This window comes from Myotis davidii, unplaced genomic scaffold (assembly GCF_000327345.1).
Source record: "Myotis davidii unplaced genomic scaffold, ASM32734v1 scaffold61, whole genome shotgun sequence".
Lineage (NCBI taxonomy): Eukaryota > Metazoa > Chordata > Mammalia > Chiroptera > Vespertilionidae > Myotis > Myotis davidii.
The window spans coordinates 983735-994614 of record NW_006291729.1 but is presented as its reverse complement, the minus strand read 5'-3'; the positions used below and the strand labels follow the sequence as shown (position 1 = coordinate 994614).

General features: G+C 46.3%; 1 protein-coding gene across 1 annotated transcript in view; it reads left to right on the top strand.

Moving 5' to 3' along the window:
• Positions 1-10880, top strand: part of YWHAQ (tyrosine 3-monooxygenase/tryptophan 5-monooxygenase activation protein, theta) — a 33999-nt gene that overhangs the window by 13489 nt on the left and 9630 nt on the right. Inside the window, exon 2 of the mRNA XM_006765194.2 lies at positions 2-279. Coding sequence (XP_006765257.2) covers positions 49-279 — 231 coding nt within the window. The 5' untranslated portion in view covers positions 2-48. The remainder of the gene's footprint in view (position 1; positions 280-10880) is intronic.

The following is a 10880-nucleotide window of genomic DNA, read 5'->3' as shown; positions in this document are numbered from 1 at the left end:
CTGATCCAGAAGGCGAAGCTGGCCGAGCAGGCCGAGCGCTACGACGACATGGCCACCTGCATGAAGGCCGTGACGGAGCAGGGCGCCGAGCTGTCCAACGAGGAGCGCAACCTGCTGTCGGTGGCCTACAAGAACGTGGTGGGCGGCCGCCGGTCCGCCTGGAGGGTCATCTCGAGCATCGAGCAGAAGACCGACACCTCGGACAAGAAGCTGCAGCTCATCAAGGACTACCGGGAGAAGGTGGAGTCCGAGCTGCGCTCCATCTGCACCGCCGTGCTGGTGAGTCGGCGCGCCGGGCCGGGCTAGGGCTTCACGGGAGCCGGAGAGAAAGGCCGGCCCCGAGGGTCCGCCAAGGGGGCCCGGATCCCCGGAGTGTGCGCTTCCCGAGCAGCGGTTCTCAACCTCTGGGTCGCGATCAATGGAAATCCATCCTGCATATCAGGTATTCACATGTCGATTCATAACAGTAGCAAAGTTACAGTTATGAAGTAGCAACGAAAATAATTTCATGGTTGGGGGTCAGCACAACATGAGGAACTGTATGAAAGGGTCGCGGCGTTAGGAAGGTTGAGAACCGCTGCTGGAGGCAGCAGCAGCTGCTTTTGCAGGGGGAGCGGGTCTTTCCCCGGCTCGCTGCCCACCCAGTGGGGCTGGGCAACACCCAGGGGGGTTTCCCCGAGACCCAGAGTCGCTTTTCAGCTCACCCAGGCCGCCTGGCACCCCTTTACCGGCATCTCATCAGTTCACCGGCTCCAGGCTTCCGCCGGGAGAAGGGGCAGGCAGGCACCTTTCCCACGGGCACCCATGTGTGTGCGAATGAGGCTGTCGTCCCGAACCTGGCCACGGGCGCTTGTTTGGAAAATGTGAACAGATAGCTCCGTTTTCCGAGGAGGAGCACATCTGTTGAGCTTTTTCCCTGCTCAGGAGGCGGGGACGGGGGCAAGGTCAGCAGCGTGGAAGAGGCGCCGCTAAATCTGAAGGAAACTTGGTGCTTGGTCGCGCCTCCTTGCTCTAAGCACCGATGGAGGGACTTGCATTGCTCTCTGGTGCGCGGTCGCCGGGACAGCTTTCCAGGTTCTCAACTGTCCGGACAGCGGTGGCGGCTGGGTGGAGCGGGTGAGCCTGCGATCACCCTTCTTCGTGGGAGGGAACCCTTCCAGCGCTGTCATTGCGTGGGTCTTTGATCAAAGATAAGTGTTTAAAATTGAAGTACCAGCCCAGTATCCTGGAGTGTTTCACTTCTTTCACCTATTTTCCTAATCCAATAAACAGAACCTGGAGGTAGCTGGTCAAGGGGCAAGAAGCATTGCAGGGTGTGCACCAAGTGCCTTGTTTAGAAATTATTTGCTTGCGTTGTATTCATCTATCTTCTTAGCTTCCACTCCCTGCCTGGCATAGAGGAGGCACCTACATAAAAGCTTCCCAACTGAATTGCTGTGTTCATGAAATTTACCACCTTGGAAGTGATGATAGACTGCCATGGCATATGGCCATGCCCATTGACACATCCAGTCTGTTACCAAGGGAAGGCTGTAAGAGCTCCATATGTTAACGGGGCTTTCCTGCATTTATAGGGGCTCCCGTAGCATATTTCAGTCTCTGTTCAGTGATTACTTCCCAGTGTGTTAGTTACCCTGCAGTCATTCCAAATTACCACAAAATTTTTTCCTGTTCTTCAGCAAGTTAATTCTGCGCCAAAGGAATATTTCTTTTAATCTATGGCTCCTATAAATTTTAGTTGCTATGATGGCATAAGTGGAGAAGAGTTTTGCTTAATTGCTCAGTCACTTGGTATAAAAAAATTGTCCTCCCCTGAAATTAGGACAATTTTTTATGCAAGTGAAATAGAAGCATTTAACTTTATTAATCTGAGGCATAAATAAAATGTTCTTATTGGTAAAATGGCTTGAGTCTAATTGTGACTTATTGGCCAACCTATCATAAAAATCCTAGGAGAGACCACCTTCCCTTTGACAGCTGTATTTGAGAGCTTGGAGGTGCAAGGCGCTGCCCATCAGCGGAGTGAGGAAGGACAAAGCTGGGAGCCATGGTGTTTGTCCTCCACAACGTAGGAGTGAATGTGAGAAATACAAAACGTAAAGAATAGAATTCCCATAGAATGTTTTGAACAAGCTATGTGTAGTGTGTGTGTGTGTGTGTGTGTGTTTAAGTATATTTGTATTGATTTCAGAGAGGAGGGGAGAGAGAGGTAGAGGTAGAAACATCAATGATGAGAATCATTGATTGGCTGCCTCCAGCACGCCCCACACTGGGGATCGAGCCCACAACCCGGGCATGTGCCCTTAACAGGAATCGAACCTGGGACTCTTCAGTCTGCATCCGATGCTCTATCCACTGAGCCAAACCAGCGAGGGCTAGGTGTAGTTTTAAGGAAACAGAACCCTCAGGAAAGGCTTCCTAGAGCGTGGTTTTGGGAGTGGAGTTGAGGGAGGAGGATAGAGGGGAGGGGAGGGGAGGGGTCACTATTCCAGGCAGAAGGAATGTACAGGACAGGCCTGACTCCGGGGCGAAGGTGCAGTGGGACGGAGCGGAGCATGTATAGAGCCGCTGCAGGAGAAAAGCCTGGAGAAGGGAAGGTAAGAGCCAGGTGAGGATGGTCGCCAGGGGTTTCCTCACTTGGCTCAGTGGGGAGACACTGGAGATTTTTTAACGATTTTTGAGTGGCATCGGTTGGCAACATCTAGAGCTCGTGGTAACGAGTTTGTCAAAATAGAGGAAAGGCGTGAAACCTGACGTTCCTGAACATGGTGCTGAGTGAGGTTTTCTTTTTTCCTTTGGTGACAGGAAGGAGAATAGGGTGGAGGAAGGAGGTGAAGCTCGCTATAGAGACTAGTAATAGTGACAGAGAGGCAGAGTGTTGGTCCTAGATAACAGATCCTCAGCCCGCTCTTTCTCTTCATAAAGTAGGTTGGGGGTGGGATTATTTGAACTATTTACTCAAAATGAACATGGTAGCCAACTCTCAGCCCTTTAGATAGCACTATTGAGAGGCTGCTGAACTGTGAGGGCAGAAAAGAATTACAGATCCAAATGAGTCAAGGCAAAGGCTATTGAGCACTTCATGTCCTGACTGTCCCCATAGTTAGGTTTGGTAGTGTTGTTTCTGGGTTCATGTTACGAGGACGAGGGCAGAGGAAGTTAGGTGACTTGGTCAACACCCCAAAGCCAGTGAGAGGCAGGGCAGCTGCTGTGCCTCCACGTGAAGAGAAACACATTGTCCCTCAATACGTGGAAGCTGACTGAGCGCACCGTGTGAGCCTTGAACCTGTTTTGAGGATCTGTATAGTTCAAGATAGATAAGACCTGATGTTTGTAAGTTAAGGGAGAGGGAAGGTAGCTCTGGTGGGAAAAAACTGCCAGACTCTGTAGTTTTGAAGCCCTACTTATTTACAGAATATTGCAATAAAATACTCCTTGGCTTGTGGACTTTTTGGCTTTTAGATTATAAGCTCCTTAAAGCCGAGAGTTGTGTATTGGGGGGATGAAATGGAGTGGAATATTGCATATATAGGCATATAAATGTAAGGCTAGAGCCGTGCTTCTCGACCAGGGTAAATTTACCCCCAGGAGACACGGGGCCAGTTCTGGAGACAGTTTTTGGTGGGGTGGGGGCTACTAACAGGACGAGTAGAGGCCCGAACGCTCCTAAACACCATATGCATAGGGACATCCCCCACAACGGGACTTACCCAGCCCAGGAGTCCGTGATGCCGAGGTTGAGAAACTTGGACTAGCAAGCCAGGCTGGCTGTTAACCAGCGTTGGTTGAACCACTCCAGTGGACGGGTCTTTCCCACAGATCTTAGCTCTCCAGTCACGTTTTCTCTCCAGACGAGCAGTATTCCATGATGTCTGTCACCCGGGCCTTTTGCTCAGTTGAAGTTGGCCGTGTGTTGCTATGTATGTGTTGCATACTCTCTAGGTGACTGACTCACTATGCGCCTGCCTCCTGGATGTTTGCTGCAGGCTTTACTTAGAGAAATGGAGACACTTCGCGATGGCACCGGTGGCGGGGCCATGACTATAAGGACCTCTGTATAAATGTAATGTAAATGCTTTCTTGGGACAGTCTTAGATTGCTGTCTGTAAATGTCGGGGGTGATTCTGGGAAATAGGTGAGAAGGTATGTGGCATAATAAGGATACTGATTTTCAGGTCAAACTTTTTTTTAATATATATATTTTTATTTCAGAGAGAGGAAAGGAGAGCAAAAGAGAAATAGAAACATCAATGATGAAAACGAACCATTGATTGGCTGCCTCCTGTATGCCCTCCACTGGGCATATGCCCTGACCGGGAATTGAACCATGACCTCCTGGTTCATGGGTCGTTGCTCAACCACGGAGCCACACTGGCTGGGCATCAGGTCAGACTTTTTAAGCCCAAGTAACTTCCATTGATACTATTCACCTAGAATTAGTACTTTCATTTTCCCTCTTGTTTTGCTCCTTCCACCAAGCAAACGCTGCTTGAACACAGCTCAGAAAAGTTTTGTTCTTTTAAAAAAACTGGAGAATTAGACATCTGCAGTGAAACATATGTTAAGTGTTCTGACCTTTCTGCCTGGTACTGTTTTGCCAAGTATTTGGCAATATGTCTACTTTTCATTGCTGGTGTTGCCCTCGGGATTCTGGTGGACCAGGGAGGAGGTGAGAGAGGTCACGGGAAAGGTTCACGCGTCCTTAGTCAGAAAATGCTCGGGGTGATTTGGGGGCTGAGTGCAGAGAGAGGTAGTTGGTTCTTGGTGGAGTCAAAACTTCGATTTGGGAAGGACTAAGTATTCCATTAACACACTTTTGCTATATGAAAGTTGATTTTTATGAAATTGAGCTTTTACTATATCATAAAAATTGTATATATAATATTTAAACATCTAAGGACTGACATTTGCCATAGGAAGTGGTCTATATATATTTTTTTTAATAATTTTTATTGATTTCAGAGAGGAAGGAAGAGGGAGAGAGAGATAGAAACATCCATGATGAGAGAGAATCATGGATCGGCTGCCTCCTGCAAGTCCCCCACTGGGGATCGAGCCCACAACCCGGGCATGTGCCCTTGACTGGAATCGAACCTGGGAACCTTCAGTTCCCAGGCTGAAGCTCTATCCACTGAGCCAAAGCGGCCAGGGCGGAAGTGGTATATATTGAAGTGACTTTATCAAACTACACTAGTCCCCCTAGCCCCCTTAGCCACAGGGGACACATTCCAAGACCCCCCTCCCCCCCTGACTGCCTGAAACGGTGGATGGTACCCAACCCTATAGAGACCATGTAAACACTTTATGGTTTCTCTGTAGCATGTTGGAACTGCCAGCATCACTTCCCTTGTGCTTTGGGACCATCAGTAGGTAAAGTGAGGGTTACTGAACACAAGCATTGCAGTCTGGCTGCCCACCTGATGCTGAGATGGCTGCTGATTGTTTAGTTGCAGGAAGCTCATTCAGGGTAGACACTCTGACAAGAGAGTGATTGACACTGGGGCAGGACGAGGTGGTACAGCACAAGATTTCATGACAATACTCACAAAAGCATGCAATTGAAAACTTATTTAAAACTTATGAATTGTTTGTTTCTGGAATTTTCCATGTAATATCTTTGGACTGGGGTTGACCAGGCGTAATTGAAATCAAGGAAAGCAAAACGATAGATAAGGGGGTACTGCTGTGCTGATGGCATCATGGGAAATTTTATTTCCTCCTCCCTTTTCCCACACTTGCTAAAATATTTAAAGTTGTTAATTTTGAAGAAATTCAGTTTGTTTGTTTCTTAGGTTGCTTGTGCTTCTGCCTGATCCAAGGTCATGAAAACTTGCACTGACGCTTTCACTGAGAGTTTTATTGTCTTGGCTCTTATATTACGGTTTTTGGTTCATTTTGAGTTAATTTTTGCATATGGTGTGAGGAAGGGGTCCAGCCTTAGCCTTCTTCATTCTTTTCATGTGGCTATCCGGTTGTCCCATATGAAAGATATTCTTGATCTGAGATCTCAGCATATGACATAATCAGAAGTGGTTTGGCATAAAAGGTACTTCAGGAAAACTTATAATCACCTCATTCTTTGTGCTCCAGCCAAATTGTTTACCCAAACACTCCCGTAGTTCGCTTCCCTCCCACCACTGCGTTCTCATTTGTAAAGCCTTTCCCTTTTCTAAATGTTGAGATCACACCTGTCCCACAAGGGACAATTTAGGTGTCATTGCACTTAAAATTATAACTTCTAATACTTTCAGGTCCCTTTCCTTGCAATCACAGGTAGACCCGGTGGGTTTACCTGGAAGGAAACCAAGGTTTAGTTACTCAGCAGTTAGCTGTGAACTCAAATTCAGCTGTTACATTAGTGCTCTTTCCGTTCCCACTGCCTTTTACTGTACAGCCTTGTACACACTCCCTTCTTCTGAGATCGTTGCTCCTGTCTCTGAATTCTGTCTTGTATGGAAACGCTGGATTCACGCCTTTGTGCATCCAGGCTCTTAACTAGAGTGGCTTGCTTTTATCTCTTTTACTAGGCCCTGGTTTTACTTTAAAAGACCTGGGGGAGGAAATAATGACTGCTTTTAAAATTTCACAACCATTACCACACCAGGTGGAGTCCAAGTTCCTTAACGGGACTAGAGACCTTCCAGCTTTTGTCTCTAGCCTCCTTTCTCACTGTTTCTTCCTTCCTCATCTTCAGTGGCCTGGATCTCCCCAGGGTTCTCTCTTGTGTGGTGTACTTTCTTACCTTTGCTCTAATTCTCGCCACATAAAAGAATGTGTTGTTATACTAATGTAGTCTTTCCTTTCTCACCACGTCTACTAATGAGGCCCAATTCTGCATTGTCTGGAGTTTACCGGTGTTCTGCGGTGTCCTGCGTTCCTCTGTGGCTGTCTCTAACACAGTGTGCCCAGTTCAGATCTCTTTGGGTAAGCTGTGAAGGGTGTGAGAGAATAAGGACTTCATTTTTCCCTCTATAAACGATGGAGCAGTGCTTTATTTTTCAAGGTTATTTTTGTGCTGCACTCAGTAAGTAGTTCAGTTGAAAATTCGCAGTAATCCATTAAGTTTTGGTGCAAGTGCAGAATAATTTTCCTACCATAGCCTCAAAATTCTTGTTGACCCTGTTCTTCCCTTTGTGCCCTGTAACAAAGCTGGTAGGCCAGAGGCTGGAGTAGAGGGTTGTATGTGATACAACAGGGGTCAATGTATGTGGCGTGGGTTAGCCACAGGTGGAAAAATTCATCTGTAATCATTATGTGGTTTCTGTAATGTACGGTAGAAATGGCTTCATTCAGATTGTCACTGACTTATAAAAGACAGCTCATGTGAAAGTGCACTGGTATCTTCACTAGCATAAGCTATTATCTATTTTTAATAGAGTTCTTAGGATAAAGCAGAATTTGACCTATTTACCAAGCTAGCAAGGCAGTTTTGACCTATTTTAATTATTAGAACATCCTTTTTATTAGGTATCAGGATGTCTGTTCACTTGGATTACTTATGACGACCAAACAGATTTGACTTACTATTTCGGTTATTTTGTTTCTTTAAAAAGAAAAACATGTTTTCCTTCACAAATCAGTGGCTACAGTAGCTTCTGGATACTAGTAAATTGCAAGTCTCTAAGGCAGCGGTTCTCAACCTGTGGGTCGCGACCCCTTTGGGGGTTGAACGACCCTTTCACAGAGGTCGCCTAAGACCATTGGAAAACACATATTGAATATATAATTACATATTGTTTTTGTGATTAATCACTATGCTTTAATTATGTTCCATTTGTAACAATGAAAATACATCCTACATATCAGATATTTACATTACGATTCATAACAGTAGCAAAATTACAGTTATGAAGTAGCAATGAAAATAATTTTATGGTTGGGGGTCACCACAACATGAAGAACTGTATTAAGGGTCACGGCATTAGGAAGGTTGAGAACCACTGCTCTAAGGGAAAGGAAGTAAAGAGATGGGTATTTGCCTTGGTTCTTTGTTAGTACTGATCTGTCACTTGGTAAATTACGGTTGCGTATTTATCTTTTTTTTTTTTTTGCAGGTTGATATATTTAGAAAGTAGTACTAAGTGTCACCAGTGGATGTATGTATTAAAGTGTCTTGTAAACCTGTATATATCTTGGCTAGAGAGTTGGGAATGTAAGCAGGTGTATAACATTTGTGTATTGCTAACATTGCTCAGTTGGTAAGATATGGAAATATAGCAGACAGAGGTCAGAGACAAAGGACTGGGCGTTACATTTGTTTCTGATATCTGGAATTGGCTCAGCTGCTTTGGGGAAAGTAAGGGGCAAAAACTGATTTTCTTTAATATCGGCACATGACAGTCACACACACACCGCTATTTGTCAGAGGCTAAAACTCTCTGTGTCCTTACCATTGCAGTTGTCACGCTCTGTAGCTGAGGTGGGAGACAGGGTGAACATTCCTATACAAAACCATTTCTATTGTTTGGGGTTCAAGTGCTGATTGTTTAGGGGAGCAGAGGGGATCCTCTGTGCTTACTACAGGGCCATCCTAGCCCCTAAAAGGCACCACTATGCTGTAGCAGATGCTGATAGCCTTGGTTAGGAATTGGGCAGAGTCATGGTCTAACCATGTTTATTGCTTGCATATTAGTCATTGGTGATCATTTTGCCTGGGTCAAGGGATATGGTGGAGCTAGAGCGCTTATGGGCCAGGAGAAGAAAGAGTTTAGAAATATTGGGGGCAGGAAGATAGATAAAGCTTTTTTCTCTGTATTGAGAGCCTTGGATTCTTTTCATCTGTTTCTGCCCCCTTCCCATTGCCTGGTTACCCCCTGGTTTTCTTTTGCCCCCAAAGGAGTTAGCCACTTTGCATAGACTAATCTGACTTATTTCTACTTGCACTACGTGCACCTACAGTGGCACAGACCCCTTTGTGTCTGAGGAGTCCGTATGTCAGTTCATCATGGCACATTGATTTATATTAGCTGTTTTGCTGTGTGTGTGTGTTTAAGTTGATTTTAGAGAGGGATGGACGAAGAGAGAGAGAGAGAAACATTGATTGGTTGCCTTCTGTATGCACCCCATCTGTGGATTGAACCCACAACCTAGGAATGTCCCCCTGACCAGGAATCAAATCCTCAACCCTCTGGTGCACGGGATGATGCTCCAACCAACCAGCCACACCAGCCAGGGCCAGGCCATATTAATTTTAATTAATTTTTTAATTAAATGTATTGGGGTGACATTCATTAATAGTCATTTGAATTTATTAATTGACAAATATTCCAGCCAGTGTTGGGTTTTAGTCTTTTGTTACTTTTAGAATTGTATCTCAAAAGTTTAAACACTTTATAAAAGGTGGGTTTTCATCTACACAAATATTGATGTTAATTAACCCTTTCCCCCAGGAAGGCACATTCACATTCATGAATGCTCCAGAGTAAATGGAAGTTGGAGATTGAAGGCCCACTAACACTTTTTCAGGGGCGCTGCGTGGGTAAAATAATAACGTGCGCTTATGTCCAGGGTTTGTCCCCTTGGCCTTCTGGGCTTCCAGTCTAATTTGTTGGCACGCTGAGGGGGGAACTTAAAGAATTAGGGATTGGGCAGAGTCGTGGTCTGGCCATGTGTCTTGTTTGCAGGCGGATTAGCATTTAGGAGATTGCTTGGTGGTCGCAGAAACCAAGAGTGGTAGTTGGATGATCGTAAAGACTGGACGCTCCACCACTGTGGTCAGCCTCCGGACAGGTGCTCTTGGAAGGTGTTCATGCCCAAGTACCCCTTCCCGTAACAGTGCTGGAGATGCCCTCGCATTGGCTTTCTCATCCCGCCCATCCCGAGAGCATCTCCCATAGTGAATGCCTGTGTGTTCTGCCCCTTGGAGTGCCACTGTAAGTATGTGGGAGCCCACATTGCTGCTTCATGCTCTTCTGCTGCTGTGGGAATGGTAATCATAAAAGTAAGGGTGGATGTCAGTCAGTTAAGACTGTTCCCCACTCCTGTTGTGTTGTGGTGCATGGAAAATAACCATGTTGTATGGCACACGGGGGAAATGACCCCGCCCCTCAGCCTCACCCTGCGGTTATTATGGCTCAGGGGATTGGTTTCTCTCTCTCTTTTTTAAATGTTTTTATTGATTTCAGAGAGAGGAAGGGAGAGGGAGAGAGCGATAGAAACATCAATGATGAGAGTGAATCATTGACCAGCTGCCTCCTGCAATGCCCCCTACCAGGGACTGCGCCCACCACCTGGGCATGTGCCTGACCAGGAATCGAACTGGTGACCTCTCAGTTCATGGGTCAATGCTCAACTGCTGAGCCACACTGGCCAGGCAGGGATTGGTATCACTTTGCCATTTATGTTCGCTGGAAGCTGAGGGTTAGAGCCTGATCCTAGAGGACCGTAAGTGCTAGGCTTCAAGTCAGTTCTTTAACAGGCCCTTGGGGGTTTTGCAGGGATTAACATGCCCAGAAAGGAAGGGAGGGTTAATTGGCAACAGAGCACAAAATGGATGAGAGAAAGAAGAGCCCTAAGCCTGGTAGCTCCGTTAAGTTATTGGATTCGTTGCGGTGAAATGATACGATTCACTGGGGTATAGGAATAGGAGTGGGACTGGGAAGTTCTAGATTAAATTCTGTGACCGCCCGTGCTCAGGTGGGAAGTGGGGAGAAGAGTCAGAGGCCGCGCTGATGGGCCTGGGTCGCTAGGAGCAGTGCAATCCAGACAGTACAGCCTTCTTCCCTCCGTGGTTCATAAAGAGGAGCTATATGTTCCCAAGTAACCTTTTGTTCATTTGTCTGAAAAGTTCTCCAAACAAAGTCTGCACTTGGAGAAAATTTACATCCAGGGCCTGGATGATTGTGAAGCCAGAGAAGCAATGCGATTGCACCCAGGTCGCT